The sequence below is a fragment of the Euprymna scolopes genome, chromosome 22 (assembly GCF_053919585.1).
Source record: "Euprymna scolopes isolate OS-2025 chromosome 22, ASM5391958v1, whole genome shotgun sequence".
In the NCBI taxonomy this organism is placed as follows: Eukaryota; Metazoa; Mollusca; class Cephalopoda; order Sepiida; family Sepiolidae; genus Euprymna; species Euprymna scolopes.
In genome coordinates, this window is record NC_136503.1 from 114,052,586 (window position 1) to 114,078,366 (window position 25,781).

General features: G+C 34.2%; 2 protein-coding genes across 2 annotated transcripts in view; one reads left to right on the top strand and one right to left on the bottom strand.

Annotated features, from left to right (window-relative positions):
- The first annotated feature begins 2,250 nt into the window (after positions 1–2,250).
- LOC145243661 (large ribosomal subunit protein mL42-like) lies at positions 2,251–20,637 on the top strand. The gene is made up of 6 exons (XM_080106711.1): positions 2,251–2,386; positions 6,499–6,574; positions 9,780–9,864; positions 13,413–13,445; positions 17,088–17,209; positions 20,263–20,637. Exons 1-6 carry the CDS (start codon positions 2,329–2,331, stop codon positions 20,315–20,317), a joined length of 429 nt encoding a protein of 142 aa, XP_079962837.1. The 5' UTR covers positions 2,251–2,328; the 3' UTR covers positions 20,318–20,637.
- Positions 20,638–23,981: 3,344 nt separating this feature from the next.
- The window catches only part of LOC145243660 (dynein regulatory complex subunit 4-like), a 40,663-nt gene continuing 38,863 nt past the window's right edge, over positions 23,982–25,781 (bottom strand). The window contains exon 10 of the mRNA XM_080106710.1: positions 23,982–24,311. Coding sequence (XP_079962836.1) covers positions 24,162–24,311 — 150 coding nt within the window. The 3' untranslated portion in view covers positions 23,982–24,161. The remainder of the gene's footprint in view (positions 24,312–25,781) is intronic.

Genomic DNA, 25,781 nt, shown 5'->3' on the forward strand with positions numbered 1-25,781 from the left:
ATTATTCTTCACTTTTGAGGAAATTAAGGGAAGCTATCAAAATCAAGAGGTGGGGCAAGATTAGCAAAGGTACCCTCCTCCTGCAGGACAACGCTCCGGTCCGCAACTCGCATGTCGCCAGATCAGAAGCACGGGCGTGTGGTTATGAAATCCTCCATCCTCTCTACTCTCCTGATCTTGCACCCTCTGACTTTCAGCTCTTCCCAGCCATGAAGTTGTTTTTGAAAGGAAAGCGTTTCCCAGATGATGCAGCCTTGATTTCTGAAGTCACGTCGTGGTTGGAGGACCAACCTGTGGTGTTCTACAAAAACAGTCTCCAGAGCTGCATCAAACGATGAGATGGGAAAAATGCATAAATCTGTGTGGTTCCTATGCAGAGAAAGACTAATAACTGTGCCAAGTTTCGTTGCTCTACTGCTATGGGAAGTGGGTCAGGGCATTACTTATTGCACGTTCCTCTTAAATACATAAGTAAATTTGTTAGCTGAATAAAGCTGACAAGCTATTCTGGTCTTGTTTTTCTCTGCCCTCTTCCTTTACTATTCCATGTATGGCCTCGGTATTTATGAAAGAATTAGGGGGAGGTGGGAAAGGATGCCCTAGAGGCCACAACAAAGAATCTATGAAATGAACAACGTTGGAAGTGTGTAGATTCTGACTCCATATAATTAAAAATAGACGAATGTTGAAGGTTGAGAACCGACTTTATTTGTATTAGGAGAGGCAAAGGGTTCGTAGGATGGAATGTGATTTAACAAAGGAGATGAATGTTTGTAAAATGTTTGTAGGTATGTATGAATTGACAAGGAATGAATGTTCGTAAAATGTTTGTAGGTATGTATGAATTGACAAGGAATGAATGTTCGTAAAATGTAACTTATCTTTTGGACGATGGAGAGGGTTAGGGTAGGCCGGTCATCCTGCTGTCGGTGATGCGTGTCCTGGCTTTTACTGGAAAGCAAGTCCCTTCTTTCATCAGCGCTAGCAGCCCGGCGTCTTCGTCTTCTTTCTCCTCCTCTCTTCTTTGGTTTGTGTGAATTAGGCATTGTTTAGAATTGAAGGCGTTTGGCCCATAACATGAGAGCGTAGTCGGCTTCAGTTCACTAGTGCCTTATTTCTTTTTCTTCTTCATCTCTTTAGGTCGGGTGGGAGAATCCATCCGTGCGTTCACTGACACAGCAGGGCGAATCTCTCTTTCCATCTCCTCATCGGTTCCCTCAAATCCCTCGTTTTTATAGTGGCAAACAGTCTCCCAGCGACTGTGATATTTAAGGTGTTTATTTTAGGCGTGGAGCTCTGCCATTAGTTGATAATCATTTTGTGGTTATCTTATTTTTTTCTTCCCAAGCGGAAGCGATGCGTGGAGCCATGTGCAAACAATGATTTTTTATTTTGTCTCTCATGGTGGATGCATTAACATCCGGTTTGCTGCAAATTCTCATCATGTTCCCACACACGACACCACACAATAGCTATCACGTTAAAGGTATAGGGTTTGTATTACTGTACACATAGATTCGAAAATTTGTCAAAAAACAAATATATAACAAATAAATGTTATCAAAGGCAAGATAAATTACTTTTCTACCAAACTGGATATATTTTTCGTGTTTTTATTCAATGTAACATGTTTATTCAGCTCGAAAACCATACAGTGTTTAGCGATGTATTGGAACATTCAAGATGGCGTCTTATTCTCTCTTTAACACGGTAAGTGTGGGAAAAGATGTTATAAATAAAAAACTGGATAAAATACTGTTAAAAACTCGCTCAATATATGTTACTGTGACATAGGTTGACATATATTCGGCGGGTTTTTAATAGTATTTTGTATAGTTTTTTATTTATAACACCTTTTCCCATACTTACGGTGTTAAAGAGGGTGTGAGACGCCATCTTGAATTTTCGAATACATCGGTAAACACTGTATGTTTTTCGAGCTGAATAAATATGTTACATTGAATAAAAACAAAAAAAATATATCCAGTTTGGCAGAAAAGTAACTTATCTTGCCTTTGATAACATTTATTTGTTATATATTTGTTTTTTGACAACTTTTTCGAATCTATGTGTACAGTAATACAAACCCGATTTCTATCATTGAAACGTCAATACAAATTATCAATTCTCATCTAAAAAGTTCCGAAACATAATTTTAAATAAATACTTTTAAAATAACACTGAAAAAAAAAATGTCTGATTCAAAGAGGAAAAGAAAAGGACAACTAAAACAAAAACGAATGACAAAGTTAAAAATTAGTGGAACAAACTTTTAAAGCGAACTCATTTTACTTGGCACCGCTTCGACAAACACCGGTTTTTAAGAAAATGGCGACGTTAAAAACATTTTCAATATTTGCTGTTCGCAATTGTGCAAAGGTTCCAGGTTTGTTGGTGTTTTCTATTTATTTTAAATTAATCTTTTTTAAATTGTAACTATTTTAAAAATGTTAGAACAAAGAATTTTACTTCTTTTCATATGATAATATCATTAATATATATATATATATTTTGTAAACAACGTTAACCTTGAAAAGCCCCCTTCGTCATTCAAACGACTGAAACAGTTTACGATTTGATAGCTCTAACCATTTGCATGCTTACGTCTGCCTTTATATTTTAAGAACATACGGAGTTAGGCTCGAGTATCGACGAGAAATCAGGGTGCTTATGCATTTTTGGTACTGCGGCGTACTGCGCTATTTTTAAATAGTTTTTTTTTTCAAATTAAATTCAAATTTTACTGTATGTATGTATATATATATATATATATATATATATATATATATATATATATATATATATATTTGTTAGGTAGAAGCACAGAACAGTTACAAAACATTCACCCCCCCCTATTATTTCAGCACGGTAACAAAAATACATAAGTACCGAAATCAGACACAAAGATGTTCACGATTTGATAGTTGTGAAAAGGCAGACAACACTAAGCTTGCGGAATATTGTTAGTTTTGAACAGAGAAGCCAACAAACAGAAAAAGGAGAGGGGGGGGCAAAATTCTAGTATGAAATAAATTAATGTTACCAAAGGCAAGATAAGCTACTCTTCTACCTACCTGGATACGTTTTGTGTGGTTATAGTAAATTTTTACTTTCTTTCCACCTTAACACTCACCTTTAAAATGACCATTTTTATAAGTTTTCGGGTATGGTGAAAACGAATATCACATTTAAATTTGGAGCAGACAAGTAATTTTCTGGACATTAAGATCTTTATTGGTCCCCCAACAAAAGGAGGGTAGACCTGTAAATTCACCCTTGTCCGTTCACACTTTTCTCAATAACTACGCCATGGAATTTTTTGAAATTTTGCACAAACATTAAACATGATATGAGTAAAAAAGTAACAGAACGGATTTTCCGGGAAAACTCCAGCTGGCTTTCGGGTTTAAATGGCTAAAATTGACACTTTTGTGCTTATTAACAGAAATTGATGCTTTGGATTTTTATAAAACTGTCTGAAAAGTTGTAACTAACTGATGTTTGTCTATGCTTCATTGCTTCACGATAAAAGTCTTGGGTGTGTCCCAGAGGCTCTTTTAGGGCTAATAAAAACACTCCATTTTTTTTTTTTTTTTTTTTTAAACTATTTTACCATATTTGCTCAATTTTCTGTGTATGTCTATTTAGCAGTTTTGCATGGTGCTGAACTCAAATTGAAATGTTACGGTCTTGAGGACTTTTGGGGCTAAATGTGGATGGGGGAATGATGGAGTCATTTTTTTTTTTTTTTTTTTTTTTGCATGGTGCAGAATTCAAGTTTACGTGTTATGGCCTAAAACTGCACCGTTTGTTCATTTTCACCAGAATTTGACGTCCCCTGGGGACTTTTGAGGCTAAATTGGCGGGGTGGGCAATGCTGAACTTAATCTTTTTTTTTTTTTATGCCTCGTTTACTGTGCATTCACGGGGGATCATGCTTCACTTGTGTTTTTTGTAAATTTCCCAATGTCTTGGTCAGATCGTGTTAAAATTACAGAAAGATATCATCCAAAATAAAGAATCTATTTAAGTTCAAACCCCTTCAGTGACTTTGACACCCGTTAGAAGGGAGAGGTGGTAAAGGGGTAGCAGTGTCAGAAATCGCCATTAAAAATGCGTGATAAAAACTTGAATAATTCAACCTATCTTTCAAAGCTTATAACTACTTGAAAAAAGTAATTCAAACCCTAATTTTTTTTTTCAATTAAAGGAGCAAAGATGAAATCTAAAAAAAAAATAACATGTTTAATAGCAAGTTATGCAATATTTGTTTTTTTTTTAATTGGTTTTCTTTAAAAAAGATTTAAAGAAAATCAACAAACATTAACTTCGAATATAAAAATATATAAACATCTCATGTCACAGTATTTAGTAGGCACTTTGTAAACACTTTTTTTTTTCTTTTTTTTAATAAAAAATAATATTCCTATTATTTTTTAAACAACTTTAGTTTTGGAAATATATTCCATAAAGAAAATAAACAACCCACTTTAAAAAGAGAAATCATGAGTTTTTTTTATATTTTATTCAGTTTTGTGTTAGGGTTGTCAAAAATTTGCAAAAAATTCTGATACATCTAGCGAAGGGGTCCAACATAGTAGCAAAAATGGCAAATTGGGATGCACAGTTTTCCACTTAATCTTCGTGACCCACCCTCGTGCTTGGTCAGGTAGTTTTGAGAGGAAATGCTAAGACTGTCATGGTCCTTGTATTAGATTGTATATGTTAAAATTACACGCAAGATTCGGCTTCTCTACTTGTCATGTTTGCCAAAAGTTGAAAAAAAAAAAAAAAAAGCCACTCAAACTGAATGAACAACTGAAGAAAAAAAGGGAAATAAAAAAAGGAGAAAAAAGTGTCAAGCTTTTGGGGCAAAACCATTTTTAAGTTGGAAGTGAGAATAAACTCTCTCATCCCCTACCAAAGTTTTTCTCTTTTCCTAACCTGAAATAAGTTAGAAAAAAATAAGAGAAATATTCAAAGTTTTTTTTTGTAAGTTTTTACTATTAAACCCATCATAGTTTACCTCTTAAAAATGGTAGACTTTACTTTTATTGAGCGATTACATGTAAACAACCTGAAAAACTATCCACAAAGAATTTAATAACAAAATTAAATAGTTTAGATTTTAGAATAGGGTCACTTTCCTATAAAAATTTAGAGTAAAATAAGCACTAACTTCTTGGCCAGTTAGTGGTAAATGGAGACATGCAACATCTAATGTAATTTTTTCTGCTTGAAAAACAAATTAAAACATGTAAATAATTAAAAAAAAAAAAAAAAAGAGGAGAGAAGCTTTTTTTTTCTCTTTTTTTTTTTTTAACTGGAAAAACTTGACATCTTTAGATTTTCTTTGGAGGAAGGGAGTCAGGCGTCTGTTTAAACTGACCCTAACATAACCCTAAAAAGAAGTAGAAAGAAGCGATTAACCAAAAGTGAAAATTCTTTTTTAACAAAAACCAGGTGCAGTTAAAAAAAAAAAATTTTTTAATATTTTTGAAAGAAAAATTAAAATAAAAAATAGTCTCAATTTTCTGTTAACTGGCTAAGAAGTGGGTGTTTATTTTATGTTCAATTTATATAGGAAAGTGATCCCCCATTCTAAAATCTAAAAAAAAAGAAATTTAACTCCCTTTTTGCACATATTTTTAGAAGCAATAATTTTTTGGAGGGGAGGGTAAATTACAATGAATGTTAAGTATAAAAGTACATTTTTTAAATTGATATTTGTATTTTGTTTGTAGCTGTTTCTTTTTATTAAGCTTGTTGTAATTATTTTTTTCTCAAATTATTTTGTAAAAGTCTTTTCTCATGAACCAAGAATGATAAATCTACTTTTACCAAGAAGTTAACACTAGAATCTAATTTATTTTCATTCAATATTTTTTTTTAACAACGTCAACCATGAAGAGGAAGAAAGCCATGTTGGCCATAAGTGGTTCATCAATTTTTATTTTTGTAAATTTTAAGAAACCTATGAAAATAAATCTAAATACATGATTCGAAACAGCAAACTAATGTAAACCACTAGACCTACGAGTCAAACAAGCTGGAACAAAGGAAGCAGGAAATAAATCAGACAATTCTGAAGAACAGATGCAATAATAATATTTGTAAAAAAAAAAAACAGACTAGCAACATCACATCTATGGGGGAAAAGGATACATATTTTTTTTTTAATTCAAATTTTTATTCAACATTTTTTACTGGATCTTTATTAGTGAATATGATGCTGTTATAATTAATATCTTTATTAGTGAATATGATGCTGTTATAATTAATATCTTTATTAGTGAATATGATGCTGTTATAATTAATATCTTTATTAGTGAATATGATGCTGTTATAATTAATATTTTTATTAGTGAATGTGATGCTGTTATAATTAATATCTTTATTAGTGAATGTGATGCTGTTATAATTAATATCTTTATTAGTGAATGTGATGCTGTTATAATTAATATCTTTAGTTTAAAAATATTTTTTTTCTTTTTCTAGCTTTCCGAGCTGCTTGTCAACAGATCAGATGTAAATCTTCAGAACATGGAAATGACGATCCCTTTGAAGACACTGGGTAAACAAGAACCACATTTTCCCCTAAACTCTGTCATTTAAAAGTAATACAAAGTACGATGTCTCTTAGTGTTAGATATTGACTGGGCAATGCCGAAAGGTGTGCTGGTCGATAATTATTATTATGATCATTATTAATATTTGTAAAAATGAAATGTCAGAGTTTATCATAGCAAAATATTTACAGATAAAATTATTTATGTTAACATGTTTTGATAGAAAGGAATGTTGGTTTTCATAACTAGCACGAACAAAAATGTTAAATTGATGTTAATTTAATAAATGGATTTTAAGCTAACCATAATATAAACAAAGATATGTGACAAAAACCCAGCAAGAATCTTTAGGCTACATGTAGTGATGATGTAATCGAAAAGATAGATTAGTTACGAGGGAGATCAGTTCGATATGAAATGCGTTATCAAACAGGCATGTGGATGACCTTGTTTGAAGCAGTAAAGGGAATGAATGAAAATGTAAAAAAAAAAGACTCCACTTCAACAATAAGGCAAATGAAACCCATGTAAAAATATAACACGTTATGGCGTTCTTTTAGGGTTTGGACAAATAAGAAGGTATGTGTTTCTTTTGGTCTAAGATAAGCAGACAAATTTTCATTTGATTGTAAGAAAAACTGTCTGCAAAAGTTTGTGTCACATTTGTTAACTTTGTGAAGAAGCAGCTGCACACACAATGAACATTTTACATCCATTAATAGAACATTTCAACCACTAGACAACACACTGTATATATCACAACATTAAAGAGACATCTGTTTGTATACTCCCCGTTGGTTGCATAACATTAGTTAACAACTTTATCAACTTGTCTATGCATCCAGTATGAAAATCAAGGACAATTTGGGAGGGGAGGTGAATTTACTTATGGTTATTTTTTGGACATTTAAGTAAATTATAAATGTTTTGCCTTAGCTCTGTTTATATAAATAATAGAAAACCCTATGTTTGAAACAGTATTTTATATATCCTATATATTTATATATCAATATGAGTGTTGCTTTTTAATCCTTCATTTTATTTTTTTCTATTAATCGACATGATCTTTAGACTTCTGAAGAGTTGTACATATTAACAATTCAGCATATATATGGTTGTTTATGTATAGATGCAATTGTAAAGTTATATGGATTTAAAAAGAAAAATTAATAAAAAGTAGTCATTAGAATTTAGCTATATATATATATATATATATATATATAATTATTTTTTACTATACTAATTAAATACCTACAGACACTAGTGTTTCATCCTTTCGGGAATCTTCAGTGCAGGGTGTCACGATTAACACCAGTTGGCAGATTCGAACTCGGCAACACAGGCCATCTCTGGCTCGATTAGCAAAGACCGTATCCATTCGGCTACCATTAACCGCATGAAATAACGTTGAATTTAAACATTTTAATTTTAAATGTTCTTTACGTCAGTCAGACAGTGATCTAATCATTATACGATGATCTATGCATAAGAGCTAAATTTATATATATGAGGTGCCTTCAATAAGTTTCCTGACATTTTTCCTATGGGCACTCTTATTGATGGTACCTAAACTCTAGTCGTCTTTGAAGTAATCTCCTCCGGCTGCAATGCACTTGTACTATTCCGACAACTTCTGAAAGGTCCCATGGATGTCCTCTTGTGTGAGTGCATCAATGACCTTTCTCACAGCCTCTTTTGATCTCATTTGTCTCACAACGATAGCCTCTAAGGTTTTCCTTGAGCTTATAACTGAAAGTCACAAGGAGCAAGGTCTGGACTATAGGAAGAGTGGGGAAATGTCTCGATACCTTACTTAGTCAAATAGTCTGTGACAAGGATGGAGTTGTGGCTTGGTGCATTGGGACAAACTTTTCGCAAAACTTCCACATCTTCAGTTCCTTGTAAATAACTGTCTACAGTTCTCACGTTGACATCAAACTGTGCACTTATTGTTTCTATGACACATGACGGTCTTTATCTATGAAATTCTTTATTTGGCCAATCAACTCCTCCCATACCTCTCATCATCCCTCACAGACTCCCTGCCTTCCTTGAATCTCTTATGCCACTCAAAAACTGATGCTCAATTCATGCAAGATGGTCCAAAAGCAGTCTGAAGCATTCCATATATTTCTGTGGCATTTTTTCTAAGTTTAAAACAGAATTTTATTGCATATTGTTTTTCTAAAGTTTTCTCATGTCCATATTGCATTTTTGAAATTCACCAGATGTGATAATCAGGCTTTAGTAGGGTGTATTCCAATTCCTGCTGTAGCTGTTTATTTGAACCTGAAATTATAAAATTGGTCAGTCATCACATAAGCTGTATAGCAATAACATACTGAATTTTCAAGAGTCTACGACAATTTTAAATGCTGGTACAAATAAATTCTGGAAACTTAATGAAGGCACCTCGCGTGTATATATATATATATATATATATATATATATATATATATCTTGGAAGCTTTTTTAATCTTGAAAAGTATATGAAAAAAAAATTTTTAAGTTAATTTTTAGTCTTTCGTTGGAAAATTATTTTGTCAGTCATTTAATCTTCTGCAATCGTTGAATAAACTTGCTTTCTTAAACTCACAATAGTCCTAAGTTTTCAGGGATTGTCAGTTGTTTACCATGAAACACTGTTTCAGGGATTTAAAAACACAATAGCATATTAAATCATGTCTCCTCAGAAGTGTTGATCAAACACCATTTCCATAAAACAAAAGAACAAAGTTATGTTCCAGATGTTGGATTCATTTTTTTTTTTTTTTTTGCTTTGATATATACACAATATTTTTAAATTTAAAATACTTATTATTTCTACCTACAGACACTAGTGATTCATACTTATGCAATCTTCAGTGTAGGAAATAATTACTTCCATTCAATTCAAACCGAGTTTGACTCAGTAGCCTAGTATTCAACACCAAGGCCACCATCAATTGACATAGGGGAAAAAAGAGAATTTAAATTCAATATTGTCAAATCGGCAGACATTATAGTAAGCGTAGTCATACTGTTTAACAACAGCGATTGGAGCATCCCTTTATGTGTAGATTAACGGCTTATGTATATATATATATATATATATATATATATATATATATATATATATATATATATATAAGTTATGCAAGTTTATATATTTGTATGCCTAGGATTCACTTCTAAATTAATCAACTGATCATTATACATTTTATATTTTAGAAAACCGTTGGTTGGAAAAACATCTGACGGCTCGACACACATTTGTTGGCATCCAGAACCTTCATTCCCTTATGAATTCAGCAAGGTGGGAGATTTTCTTTCTCTCTTTCTCTCTTTTTAATTACATAGGCATCACCACTAATCAAGGCCCAGAGGCCACTCAAGGATAAGGGTTAAAGAGTGTACAGTAGTCAATTGAACAATATAGTAATCGTTAGTAATGGAAATTTGGTAAGTTTGTTAACTTAAGTGAATTATTATCATTATTATTATTATTTCAGAAAATAATCAATTTGATTTTCGATTGGAAATATTGAAACGGCATGATTATGTTTGCGGACTATTCAATAAAACCTATTGGATCTATTGAGATGATTTATGTATAAATATTGTTTGGAAAAATGTGTATTTAAATATCCTTTCCAATATTTATTGTTTTGACATGAAATAAAAAAAAACAAAGCAAAGGATTAATATGTTATTAAACAAACTAATTGTAAAATTTAAGCAATGTAGATCTCTCTCTGCCTGAAACTCAACAAAACTTCCATGAGCAAAGTTTCTTTCTTAGAACTGCCCATCTGTGGAACACAATATTTTCCAGCTGATTGAAGCATGGTCGTTTTCAAGTGTAAACAAATTCTTGTTGTGGTGCCTTCTTAAATGATCAAATTGTATCTAGTCAACACCATCTTTACTAATAATCAAGGTATTGTCTCATCGTTCACCTGGCCTTTGGGCTTTGATCAGTGGTAACCCCGAATAATAAATAAAGAAAAATGCTTCTTTATGCATTTAAAATATGTATCGGCCGAAATCTGGCTTCTACAGAAAGATAAATTGTTGCAGGCGTAGAAATAATTTTATTTTCCTAGGTAACACAATTGGTTTCTGTTGGTGAACTGATACAACATATTAGACCATATACGTCTACCACATTAAGAATTCCAGGGAATATTAACAGTTTTACAAAATGCAGGAATCTCATCGTATGCAAGAGTGGCTGTATACAACATACATGTTTGACTTGTATTCTTGTATGACTGTGAAACATGGTCAATGATGGTACATCAGAATTACATGATTCCAACTGCAGCATATCGGATGAAGAAGACTGCCGGTTTCACTCTACAGGCACAACGACTGTGATACGATTCACGTTCCTCCTGTTGTTAGGAAGTAAAAAAAAAAAAATGGAAAAATATCACAAAATAAAGCGGAACAAAGGTATAGAAAGTTGTTAATCAAGGAACACAAAGAGAATTAAAATAGGATTGTTAATCAAGGTGTGGCGATGATTGGGATAAAAGGACCATACAATAAATGTCAATATACTTAAAAGAAGTGGTAATGAGTTTTGTGACAGTTTACAACAGATAGGAACGGTTTACTTTCTGTCTTGAGTTTTCGACAGTTGAGGACTGTCTAGTTTGTGACAGTTGGTGACTCTGAGGTCGCCTGAGAGGATCGGAGAAATTTAAATCAATGTTGGGTGAAAGTAGATCTAACCAAGAAGAAAATCCTGGGGACCAAAGTGACCAGATAGTTAACAACGGACAACATTTAGGGTTACTTTTTTTTTTTACGCTACGTGATGGTATCACACAGCCAGAGCTGAACTGATTTACATCAAGTACTTTTTTCGTGTTTTATTGCAGCACGACCACAAAGCACGAAAGAGAATCATTGGGCTACATGACATCTCTACTGATAAGTCCATATCGCCCGCCATTAGTCATCTGAAACATTCCAAAGTGTGTCGCACTTTGATGTTGATGGACTGAAGCCACATAGTAAGCTGCTTTAGATATGGAGGGGATCAATTGATGACCACCAGATCCTGGCAGATGGCACAAGCCAAAACGTCACTAGACAGGGAAGTTGGAAGTCATTCACAAAACCTCTAACCTCAAGCATGAGACGAGAAGTTGAAAAATGAACATAACAATAATGATATTTATAGATATTTATTATAAATAAATAAATTATAAAAGGAAAACTACTGTCACGTATGGGGAGGAGCTCGACAGAGCTCTCTTTCCTACCTTGACTAGGTACAAAAGTAAAAATTTGACTTCAAAATCTGGGGAGAAGTGATCTTTTCTTGTCCCTACAATCTTACAGAAGATATGCTAGTGTTATCGCGATCAAAAGCTAAAGGGGGAAATAACTCTAATAAAGGAAGTAAGAGTTATTGCCCTTATATAGATGAAAAGAAAAAGATTAGAGACTTCCAGGGAAAACGGACAAGATGGCGGCTATGCTAACATATGTATATCATGCTGTAAATATAATTTGTGTTTCAACTGTAATAAATAATATTTAACCTAAAATAAGCTTGTTTACTTTTCATTCAATGATTCCATGATTCCGACAACCTATTTCTCCTGACACAAAAACTAGTCTCTCTGTTCTTTTGTTATTACTATGGAAAGTACTCGATTAACCTTTGGTCCCTCCTTGTAAGACATTCTCAGTAAAATGTCTTTAGTTTTTCACTTCATGTGCTTAGCGTCAAGCAGAATTTTTGTAACATTTTAAACATTAAACAACTTACTTGCATATTGTCGTTTACGATAACATATACGTTATCACCTGTAAGCAATCATGAAAAACAATAGAATAATGTCGGGTGCTGGCTTTCATTATCTCAATTGTTGTTTTTCCATGTGTGAGCCGTGATCTTCTCATGATTGTTGACCTTCTGTTTAATTAAGACAAACAAAACTCGTGCATGAAAACACAATAGAGATTTGCAGATTTTTAAAGGTTTTATTTAGATTGTTATTAGGGAGAGACCACATAACTAGTTATTTATTTACTTAATTAATTTTAACTTAGACTTAATGATGGTGATGCATGGGCAGAGTCTGAAGGCAACATTCACTTAGATTTCTACATTGTCGGTCGCCTCTCATCTGTACTGTTCCCAATGAGAAACTGAATTTTTAAAATCATTTTGTTTGTTCCCTCAAATTCATGATGTCATCACTTATTTCAACACCTGCATTTCTCATGTGTTTTGTTGGACCCCCGCCTTAATCATGTCACTTGCAGCTAGATTGATTTCCGTTTGCTGCCAAGTTATCCTGACATGTACTAATATGACCCTTGCCAAAATTCCAACTAGCTAACTCGCTTGCTATCTGCTGATGTAGGATCCCAATAACATTTTTATGGACAAATCTTCTTTGCAATTGCTTTCTGTTTATGGAGCGTATTACTATAGAACTACTTCCCTCTTAATTACAACTTGGTTGTCTTCAAATATTCAATGTCAACAAATTCTTGCTAAGAAAATGCCCTGTAAATAATAGTTTACACCATTGACCAACGTGAGTATTTATTTTATGTTCAATTTATACAGAAAACAATCATTTCAGTCTCATTAACCTTTATCCTCAAGTGGCTCTTGTCCTTAATAAGTCATGACTCAACAGTGAAAACAAAATTTTAAATCTTCATAACAATTGATGGTTGAGTCGAGGTTCACATGAATATCGATCGTAATCCTAACTTTCGTTTATTCTTTGTCTCCATTAAAAATTGCAGGAAGATGACGTTTCTTTTATCACCAAATTTTTCACTCAAAGTAACTCAATAAATATTTCTTTTTGTTTCCATTTTTTGTAGCCCGTTGTTCGAAAGATGAATGAATTGAAAATGGTAAGTGAATTATTTTTTTCGTTATTTTTTTAAATTTATTTTACACATAATTGATCTGGTACGACCAGATCAGTCTGTCTGAAGATATCGGTATTCAGTATCTTTAATGCACATCATAAAATATTTTTTGTGCCTTTGAGGATCTTAAAAGGCTAGTTGTAAGTTATGTGTTTTTGTGAGATCCTGCACAAATGGGTGCACACATTTGCATAAGTTTAGATTTTCCTGTCGACTGCGCTGGCAGATATATGTAAGTTTTGCCATACTTATGGTGAGCTTGTCCACAAAAGAGGTCCATTGTTTTTTGTGGAGGATTGAGAGAAAACTATTTGTAATCTGAGTGTGATATCACTTCTGTAACTGAACATTTCAGGTTGTCTTTCCTTGCAGTGCAGAATCCCAGAAGGATTCATGGTAAGTTTTCCAGCCAATTTGATGGGTTCATCATGGCTTTTAAGGCTGTCTCAAGTGTGCAATGAAATTATTCCACCAGTCCATTTGATTGTGGGTGATATGTTGTAGTTCTCGCTCTTCGACTTTTTTTTTACATGGAGTTCGCCCCTTATCAAGGCCCAATGGCCACTCGGGGATAAGGGTTATTGTGTGTACAGTAATCAAAGAGATAGTGTAGCAATAGTATTGGAGAATTGGTAAGGTGTCATTACTTGGGGGGGGGGTTCATCAGGAATTGGTTTGTGTTCGACTTGAAGACATCCAGGTTGAAGTCGGGAGGGAAACAGGCAAGCGGAACAGAGTTCCACAGGCGTGCAGTTCTAAGAAAGAAGCTTTGTTCATGGTATCTACATTTTGATTTAGGCACAGATAGGGAGTGGGGAAAATTATTGACTGTGGTTTCAGCTAGTCGGGTGTTTTTTGAGAAAGATTGGCGAGGGGGGACCAGGGAATGGAGCTCAGACGAGCACCTGCCATGGAAATAACGATAGAACAATGACAGGCTCGCTACGTCTCTTCTGTGGGAAAGAGGTTGCAGGGTAGAGAAAAGGGCATCCCCCACCAAGCCACAGAGTCTATTTTGTACTCCGTCAAGGCAGGATAGGCTGTTTTTTGCAGCCCCTGCCCAGATGTGGCAGCAGTACTCCATCTTTGGACGTTCTTGGCTCTTATATAGATAGAGGATTGCATCATTAATGGAATATCTTCTGGAGCAGTAGAAGGATCCCACCATTTTCCCAGCGACCTTGGCCACAGACTTGATGTATGTTTTCCATTTAAGATCAGGTGTAAAGGTCCAACCCAGGAGCTTATCAAATCCTGGGGCCTCCCTTAGGCGAGAGCCATCCATTTCAATTGATGCCAGAGTGGGATCAGAGCGTTTATGATGTAGAGATAGGAGCTTGGTCTTAGATGCATTAAAGGTAACCAGCAACCTCTTTCCCCACTGTACCACGAGCTCAAGATCAGAAGAGAGAGAATCAGAGAGGACATCATCATTTACGGCCTTTGATGTGTTGCCATAGATGGTCGTGTCATCAGCATAGATGTCAACGAAAGATTTTAGTATGTTTTTTGGGAGATCATTGTTGTAGATCAGGAAGAGAGTTGGGCCCAGTATGGACCCCTGAGGGACTCCAGCATTAATACTGTGGGCCTCTGATTTCTGCCCATCAACCACTACTCTTATGGGAAATGACTTAATGATCGAGAAAACATTTCCAGTTATACCGTAGCTGGAAATCTTGTGTAGTAGGCCTTTATGCCAAACCTTATCGAAGGCCTTTTTGCATTTACAATTAGAAACATTAATTACATAGAATGTTCAGCGGTAAACATGCAAATTAAAATCACATTTTATTTTAATTGATCAACAGAATAAAAGGTTATAGGAAGTAAGTTTAGTAAAAAGACAATGGAGAAGAAGGTGTCTACAAAGGCACACAAAAGCAGCTGAAATAGGATTGTTAATCAAGGTGTGGCAGATGGCATGAATATACAGTTGATATATTTAGAGATAATTTTAGGAGTGACAATTATGGACAGTCTTGAGTTTGCAACAGTTGACGTCAGTTTTCAATTTGAGAAAGTTGAACACAGGTTTTGGCTCTGAACAGATTGAGGTGAGCTGATGGATATGGCTTCAATAGAAGGCATAGATTGTGGGCCTTAACGCTTAGGAGGATTCTCTCATGATAGTGTCACACCTGCACCTAGAGCTCAACCGACATATTCAGAATATGTCATGCTGTAGTTTGAAATAGCAAATTGAATGGATGCATTTTAAGCTGTTATGTATATACTAGCTGTTCCGAACCGACAATGCCTGGGAGCATTTTTATTAATTATGCTCTTTAAAGTAGCACTTAGATTTGAAATGGCAAAGTGCAAATTGAATGGATGCATTTTAAGAATGGGTCAGTTCTTATTTATTATGCCGCTTTGAAAGAAATGTTACAAGAATCTCTAAGATGACGAAGCATGAGGCTGCAGACAAATGTTGTTGCAGAAATGAACAAGTGTTACATTTTCACCCATAAGTGATCATGAAATCAACAAAATCTTTTTTATACAAACATGGGTTTTTATACTGGATCTCTTTTTTATAAAAAAAAAAAAAAAAAAAAAAAAAAAAAACTGGAACCTAAAGGGGATATCGATCATACCAGTTATCATAGGTGCCACAGGACTTATGAAGAAGAACCTGAAGTCCTACCTAACTAATATTCCTGGTGAACCAAGTGCAAAAGAGATTCAGACAATTGCACTTAAGGGAACAGCAAGGATACTAAAAAGAGCTCTCGGTTGGTTTTAATAAAAAAGCGGGGCAATGTTGGCAGCTGGTTTGGCTGCCCCATACCCAGCATTACAATCTTCAAAGGAAGAAGAAAAAAAAAAAAGATCTCTTTTTTATAGTTACTTCTTCTTGTTGTTTCATGTTTGATTATGTCATCCAGCAGCTGTCGCTTGTCTGTTTAACTAAAAGAAACTACTTGTGCATGAAAAACGAGGAGACGTTGCGGAATTCTTCAAGGTTTTTATTGGAAAGAATTTACTTAGGAAGAGACTAATGCTTAACTTCTTAAACTTACTTTTTATGTAACAAAATGGTTGACGTGCAAACTGATAAACATTGGTAACATTCAGCTTCAATTCTACATCATTTGCGTGTTCGTTCACTTCCAACAGAAGGACTGAACTGAAACCCTTTGTTCTTTCTTGCTCAAAAACTGTGACGTTACATTTCCATATGATTCGATTATGCTTTGTCTAGAAAGTTTGACCTTTTGCACCCCTCCCCTCTTCACGTTACCCGTCTCTGGGTACAGTTCTGCTTGTAGTTAGGTCATCCTGACATGTACTAATGTGATCCATGTTAAAATTAACACTAGCTAACTTAATCACTACTTACTGGCATAGGGTCCTTACTATGTAACACAAGGTTGCACATGAAACAGGCATTAAAAGGATCACAGATATCCATCTCTATTATTATATAAAAGGAACTTTGTGTGTGGGAGTTCGTTCCCAATGGATGCCAAAACGGCTTCCTGCCTTGTCTGGAGCAACATCCATTATAAAAAAAAAATCATTGAAACACTTTTAAAGATTAAATAATCCTTGAAACTGCAGTAAAGGTTTGAGATGCCACATTTCATTGTTTGCTTAAAATCGTTTCTTCTTTTTTAGGGTGATTCTCACCTGAAGGTTCAACATCTCCTTGAAGAGAAACTGCGACTGCGTCCACATGGACCGACAGACCAAGAATTAGCAAATATGTTTTTCACATCGAAACACAGATGGTATCCCAAGTAAGTTTACTTCTTTAATAATTTTTTTCATTTTTATAGAATTTTTGTTATTTGCAAAATGAACTTTCACAACATTCTTTTGCTAATAAACTATTTTTCATCATATTCATTATGGTTTTCTAACCTAATCCTAATGTACTGATATGTATAAATTTAAATGTAGTGTAAACAATTCTCACTACACAACTCCCCAATTAGATAAATCTGTCCCTAATCACATCTGGTGCTACCAGATTAGACTGTCTGGAGACACCGGCTTCCTGACCTAAAATGCACCAAACATTGATGTTGTTTTTTTTTTTCCTTTCTCTTTGCAAAACTAAAAACAAAAACAATTATTTTCCTGTACAAAACAACCAAACTAAACACCATAAATAAATATTTGAAGATATGAAAAGCTTGAAGCATAAAACCTTTTTTCCAAAATTACTAGCTTCGACATTAAATAACCCCACAAAACACAGTGGGCTGGACCATAGAAATTGCCAAAATTAGACACACATTGAACATTTATGGGTTTTAGTTTTTGTGGAACTAGAAAAAATTTCCAGTTCAACAAAAAACATCAAGTTAAAAACTCAAATAAAATTATTTTTAAGTGCTTAATGGGGATTTATAAGTTGGAAAAGACTAAGGCTGGGGTGTAACTGTTCCCCTGAACAAGATCTCTGATTCTGATTATTGTTAACTTTCAGCCACACATCGCATACGATACGATAAAAAAAAAAATCGTACTTGTACAGTTTAATCAATTAATCAAGACATTAAAAAATGAAAATATCGAAAAAAGTTATATTGTACGTATCCGTTTTGGATTGAGTAATTTTTTTTTTTTTTTTTTTTTTACAGCGGAAAAACACGTTTTTATGAGAGCGTGTTGAAGTCAGCCATTATGAAATTTATGGAGCACGTCACGGGGAGATAACTCCAGTTAAAGCGCCGACACTCCCTCCCCATCTTTAATAATAGCTTTTCTTCCTAAAAATCAAGGTCCTCGATATGACCTAAAACTATATCCGATGGTGAGGCCCCACCTTATGGGCCTTGGGGAGTGTGCAGCCACCCTTTAATTGCCATTGCTCCCAGGTCCACTCTGACCTGGAGTGGTAGTACCTGTTAGGGTCCCAACTATGGGTTAAATAGAATCTGACTTAAAAAAAAAAAAAATATACTCCATTAAAATCGTTCCTCAAAATAACTAGATTCGGCATTAAATAACCTGAAAAAGGTTGATATGCCATAAAACAACCAACCAATCCTAAAAATCAAACCTTTTGCTTGGTATTAAAAGAAATTGTTTTTTTTTGCTGTAAAAAAAAACAAAAAAAAAACTACTTGATGAAATTAAGTGAAATTTTTTTCAGAGAACTTTGTTCCATAACGGATACGTACAATTTAAACTTTCTTTTCGATATTTTCATTTTTTTAATGTCTTGGTTAAACTGTACAAGTGTTATATAGTTATTATTATTAGACGAATTTACCACTTGTGCGTATGTTACGTGAGTTCTTATTAGTAAAGATACGTATGTTCTTTTGTTTACATGTTATAAGTTTTAAGTGAGATGAGAGTCTTGTTGTATCTTAGAGAGGGATGTTGAAAGAGACTTAGAGAGATTGTTCATTCCTTGTTCGTGTTATGAGAGATTCCTATATTTTAAATGTTCATTCTTTTCTTGTGTTGAATGGAAGAAGGAGAAAGCTCTTGGAGTGAAGGGATAGTGTTCAGACAGTTCGGACATGATGATGTTGAGACGTCTATGTAAAGACATATAACACAATATATAATACAATTGGACTTTACCTTTTTGTAAGAATCATAAGACAAGACGAGCTTTACAAAAAACACTTGATGGTTTATTTCGTCACACGGCCGTGTTTCCATCACCAAGAATTCAAAGTTTCACATTTTAGTTTCAACGTGACGTCTCGCTCCTAGACGACTGCCACCCTCTGAGTTTTCTCACTGACTGACTAACTCTAAAGTTTTTTTCTCTATTCCTAGAACTTTCTATTTTCCGTGACGTCATACACATGTTAAAACATGTGCCTTCTTTCACGTGTTCTGGACATACGTGTCCAAAACTGTTCCTATACTCAGTAACCTATTTTTCCAATATGTTAAAAACATTATCTTATAAGCTGCATTCTTTCAATTTAAAATTTCATAACAAACTTGATAGTTAACATTCTTTCCTTGAAATATTTATCTATATTCTAAACAAATGTTTGTTTTACATTTTTAAATTCTCACACGTAATCTATTTCTAAACTAAATTACGAGGTTCGAATTTGTCTATTGCTATTTCATTTTCATTTTAAACTAAATTCTCCATTTTTATGCTTACATGAAAAGGGGACAGCCCTTATCATGTAACACAAGTACCAAGAAAAATCGATCAAACATGATGTCACAACATTTTATGACATGTTGTCCAGTTCATAGATACTCTCCTCCCCATTCAACCATTAAGCGATACAATTGAACAGCAAGAATGAAGACTGCATAGTTAAAACATGTAAAATGGTTTTTATTACTTTAAGCAATTTAATTCTTTTTGAAATTTCAACAAAACGACCTTAACAACGGGTGGGATGAATGGGATGCAATCGCAATGAACGACAATATTATATGAGAAGAACAAAACAACAATAGAAAAAAAATCTGACATAGATGGCACAAAGTTTATAAACATTTAGCCAAACAGGGGTTGGCGAGACTGGACTTAGATGGATGGAGAAATAAAAATAAACCAAAAAATAAAAACATTGGGTCATAGAGCACTTTTTGCTATTAGAGAGAGGGGGAAGGAGGATCTTGGCTGATTGGTTGGAGAAAAACGAATGAAGGAGTGGTACAACTTATAGTATGCACATCATAAAAATTTTACTTTATTTTTATTTTTTTAATGTTCTGGAGAGAACCGAAAGTCCAATCGAATATTTTTACCATTCTGCTAAAGATTTAATAACATTTTTGAAAACTTGAGCATTTCTGAGATTTTTCTTTGTTTTGGACAAAAATAACTTTTTTTTTTTTTTTTTTTTTTCAGACCTGGCAAAAAATATCGGAGACCCAACCTAAAAGATGATCGTGAAAGGCTCTGAAGAAATTTTATTTCTTCAAAAGTAAAGACAGAGACTTTTCATTTTTTCTTTTTTTGTTTGAAAACGTTTTTAAAGAAAAATAAATGAAAACTTGCTAAAAAAAATTTTTCAAATATTTTCTTTTCAAAATGATTATAGCAAAAAAAAGAAAAAAGAAAATGATTATCAATTTTAAAGGTGATGTGAAAAGGCAACAAGTTTAGCAGAATGTATGAAGAAATATTCACATTCTAAAAACAATCATAAATGTATGAATATTTAAAAAAAAACGAAAATGGTGCAATTTTAAAATGAATAAAATTCATGTACAATTTTTCTAATTTTATAAACTTAGACTTTCAATATCTAAAAATAGCTTCTTCGTAGAAAGATGTTTTTTTTCTCAAACGATTGGATTTTTTTACCGGTCATTCTTTTCTGGGTCTTTAGCGGGTTAAAATTGTTTTAAGGGGTAAAAAGTGAATCAAAATTGAAAAAATCGTTAAGCATTTTTTATTTTTAACCGGTTTATATGCGTGTAACGTTGGTAGAGTGGTAACGTCACCAGCTTTGAATGCTACAGTTTCAGTTTCGATTCTAGCTGATGGCACCTTTGTCAAACTATTTAAACATTTTAAACTTTTTTTATCAATTAATATTTTTTTTTTATCGCATATCTTATCCAATAACTATGTTTATTTAAGTTAATGTTATATATTTTGTCATGTGAAATATTCACATTTTTAAATTGCTAAACAATTTTCTGTTGCACATTCACCTTTCTGAAACTGCTAAAACTGTAAACAATGTGAAACATTCAATGTTTTTCTATGTTTCTGTAAATAAATATATTTTTAAAATATATAACATTAACTTAAATAAACATAGTTATTGGATAAGATATGCGAAAAAAATTAATTGATGAAAAATGTTTATGTATTTTTATATATTTTATCATTTTGAAGTAGCAGAAGTATTGTATCCATCTTGTGCTTCCATACCTCGGCTAACATATGCAGATGCTGCTTATTGGCGTGTATAAAAGTTAGGCTCCCGTTTTATGTACAATGATGACATTCTTTTATATTGTTTGTTTAATCATTTTTGTGTGGGATAAACGTATTTTACATACATATTTTTATTTAATCTCCAATTCACCGTTTCAAAAACAAGAAACTAATCAAATATTCCTTTCAGCACATGCCTAGTACATTCCTTGGCTTTATTAAAAAAAAAACTGAACAAGACCAAATTAATTTATACTCAATAACATTATGATACGACGTAAAAAAAAAATCTCGATAAACGCAAGTTCCCGCTGTCAAATTAGATAAACATTCTTTTATATTGTTTGTTTAATAATCTTTGCATTCGATGGCTTCCTAAACGTATTTTACATATGTGCTTAATTGAAAATATTAGCTTTATTTCATTTTAATTATTCCATTGATTCTCCTTCCCCTCCCAATAAAAATTTTGTAGCAATTAGTCTATATTAAGGACATAACTTTCTCTTTGATTTATTATGACCAGGATTCTGGCAATCAATACATTTCTCACTTGGGTTATGTCCAGGTTAAGTTTGGATTTCTATTGCTCTATGATATAAGAACAAAGGAGAAAGCCTTTTCAAACCCAAAAAGAACCTAGGGCAAAAGAAGATAAAATGAAAGAAATATAAGTGCAAGAAAAATGAATTGTTTTCAACCTACCATTCTGTCATTTTTTTTCTGGTGACATTTCGGCTGAATTTTTTTTTCTGTTTTGTTTTGCTGGAGGACATGCCTCATGTTGTCATCTTGGTTAAATCTGGAACTGTGCATCTAGCAGTTGTTGCATTTGGCAACAGATGGGAACTCTTTTATGTGACTTTTGCATTTGTAGTATTCTGTAGAGTTAATCTGATTGTTATGGTGCTAGATATTAAATTCTGCGTCGTACTCTAGCATCTACTGCATCCTGCAGGAATGGTTTGAGCATGTTTCTTGCTGTATAAGTGGAATATTTGCTCTCAAAGAGCATCTTATAAGTCTCTGGCAATAATTGAAACTGGGGTCCCCATACCGCTCTCTTCTTTGCTAGTGTTACGTAGGAAGGATCCTACGCCAGTAATTAGCGATCAATTTAGCTAGTGTGAATTTTGATAAGGATAACCTTTTAATACATGTCAGGGTGACCTGATCTGCAGACAGAATTGGACTCAGTGACGTGAGTTGAAGACTAATTCTGTAGACAAACGATATGAGAATATGACATGACGTCCTGTTTTTGAGCGAGAGAAACAAAGGTTTTAAAAGCAATATCTCCATTCGAAGGAAGCAAATGAAACATGTTCAAATAATTAAATAATATCTTGGTGAATGTTACTAATGCCTCTGACCATTGCGTCACTCATTTCTTACAATAGTGGGTAAGCAAATTTAAGTTATTAGTCTCTCTCTCTCCATAGGTAAATTCTCTCAAATAAAACCTTCAAGAAACTCAGCAAACATCTTGTGTCTTTCATGTCTTAGTTAAACAGACAATTGCTGACAACTAGATGAGATGATCATGAAATGTGGCAAAGATGAAAAGAAGCGACAAAGAGAATAAAATGAAAATAAACCCTGCATGTGTGTATAAAGAATTGATTTTATTTGGTTCAATGATCGCTCATTGGGGAAAACATAACAGTAATGATATTGCTGGAACTGGTGTTGTCTTTTGTTGTTGCTGTTGCCCAGCCAGAATAAAGGCATTGAGATTGCCACTCTGTCTTCATTCTGGCTGGCTTTCTTCATGGTTGCTGGTTTGTGAGAGAATTGATCAATCAGTTGGTGAGGATGATCGTCTGCTTTTAGCAGCACCTTCAACTCCTTTTTTTAAATGATGTAAAAGTGTCCCTCCCCCTTCCTTCCTTATTCTTAATATGAATAATCTGCTGAAGATAAAGGTTCTGAGATTTCACCTTCTGAAGTACTGCTATATCAAATAGCTCCTCTTGTTTTGTGAGTAGCCATATCTCATAGGAGTCCTTTGGGATGATTGGAGTATCAGGGTCTATTTCATTTGAGTGGCCTTCCCTCTTAGCATATCAACAAACTGCCATTTTGTCATTTTCAGACCAAATGAGTAGGCTCTTTTGACCTGAGGTGCAGGGTGGGGGAGAGCTCTCAGTGGCAGTCCTTCAGATTTAGGTGTTGTCAAATGCAACGTCTCTCTTTTCAGATGGAACTGACCACATTAAAATGTCTAAAGTAGAGCTACATCTCTGAACTGCACAGACAATGAGGTGCTTTTGTTATGACCATTTCTTTCAAAGTACCAACCTAACATTGACATGCCTTTGGCATGGCCACTTCTTGAACCACATGATTTTCGAGGGAAGGGGAGGAAGATTTTCTCACTCTTAGCTAGAAAGGTTTCAAGGTGAAGGGATGCATCTGGCTGCTGTCCCCAATAGAAGCCAGCACACACAGAATCACTATCCATCTATCTTCCTCTCTCGCATACATGCATATAAAAATAATCTATCTCTGAGATTAATGCTCTGTTTTAAATACAGTTTATTAAAAAAAACTCACCATTGATGTCCAGATGGTTTTCTGTCTACAGACTATCAACAACTTGAGTTTGACCACAACACGGGTATATAAAGGTTTTATGCATGATCAGGGAATAATGAAAGTGTAACAGAAAAAATATATATCTTTTAAAAAACGGATGAAAAAGGAAATTTATTTATTTTAAACACACGAACTAATCCTTGTAAAACTGAAGGTAGCAATTCGTACGTGAGTTCATGTAAGTATATACATCCATGAATCCAACTCATTCGGCAAATATTGTTTACAATGTTCATTTATTACAGTTCATTCTGACAATTTCAAACTTGGGCAGACACCAAACCTGCTGGACCTTTCCCCAAAATATGATCTGAAACCGATGATTCCAGTGGTTTGAATCCAAGCTCCTCAACGGGAATTCCGAAGGCTTTCAGTTTTGCCTCATATGTACGCAGCATGTCGTTATGAGCCTAGAAAGAAAAACAATACAGGTAGTTGAAGTTCATGGTCATACCACTGCGGAGTCTGTAACAAATTTTCTATTATATAAATCTCAAATGTCTGTTTACGTGTATGTATGTCTCACTAAAACTTTTGACACACAATGGATTCTGACGGGATCAGTATCATTTTGAAGCTTGACGTCTTTGACGACAAATATCGAAAAATTCGCCAAAAACATTAATTCCTTCATCCTCCACTAGGCAGTTTTCTACAAGGAAGGGTAGATTTTTTCATTGAAAGTTTTGCAAGTCATTTTCTCCGTTGGATTGACTACCCTTGATTAAAATGTTTGCAATTTCTGGTTGCGTGATGGACACATCAACTAAGACGTTAGGTTTTTTACACCTTTTCCTTCATGTAACGGGTTCGAGCCTATCTATCTACTACCAATTTTTTTTTTTTTTTTTTAACACCTCTCTCCACTCAAACTGCCTACTGCTGTTTAGATTCCCCCCACCCCACTACTATCACATTTTATCCCTCCTCCCTGGGGGTTCCTTGCTACACCACCTACACATATCTGGGCGACACCGGGTACCCCCTGCTAGTCCTAAATAAAGTGGAGTTGCTCACTTTGCGTTCAAGCTTCACTACCAAGAAATTTTAATAAGATAAACAACAAATTTAGCATAAAATATTAATTCTAATCGAAAAAAAAAAACCTGGACTCGATTCTTAGCGACACTCTCCACTCTAACCAGGTTCCATTCGGTTCTCGAGAACTCAACGGCTCGATTCTCTCAAACATCTTAACTCCCGGCCTTATATCATCTCATTTATGCAAATTAATACGCAATCGAACCTGCTGATTCGTCGCCTTCTCGTCTACCATCGCTTAGGTTTCGAGTTGGCACATGCAGCCCATCTCCGTGACTGCAGTCACACTCAATTTTCACTACATGCCCCCCTGATCTCATGATCATAAACTGGGTAGGGGAGTAGTATCCATCTTTGCTAGACACAGCTAACGCTCAACACTCCGCTAGACACAGCTAGCTCTCACTATTCCCCGACAAAGACATACTACTTAGCAAATGTGGGGCTACACAGCTAGACACAGAAATTAATTTTTAAATTTCTCATTTAAAAACGACTTTACATACAAGTCGACTCAATTGCAACGGCTCGACTCTCTCAAACATCTTAACTCCCGGCCTTATATCATCTCATTTATGCAAATTAATGCGCAATCGAACCTTCTCGTCTCCTATCGCTCGGGTTTTGAGTTCGCACATGCAGCCCACCTCCATGACTGTAGTCACACTCAATTTTCACTACATTAATGAAGTCTCAAAGTCACGTAAAAACTCAAAAATTAAAAACTATTAAAACGCAAATTGTTTAGGAATTTTTGGCAAGTGTTCATGACATAAATTCAGAAAACAATGGAAATTGATTATCTCTGGTGAGGTAGTTGTCAGAAACATCACACATGG

What these genes read in the sequence shown, in the direction of transcription:
- LOC145243661 (XM_080106711.1), top strand. Translation starts at nt 2,329, where the DNA reads ATGGCGACGTTAAAAACATTTTCAATATTTGCTGTTCGCAATTGTGCA. An exon ending in GATCCCTTTGAAGACACTGG is followed by an intron (nt 6,575 to 9,779) that starts GTAAACAAGAAC and finishes TTTATATTTTAG; the next exon opens with AAAACCGTTGGTTGGAAAAA. An exon ending in AAACACAGATGGTATCCCAA is followed by an intron (nt 17,210 to 20,262) that starts GTAAGTTTACTT and finishes TTTTTTTTTCAG; the next exon opens with ACCTGGCAAAAAATATCGGA.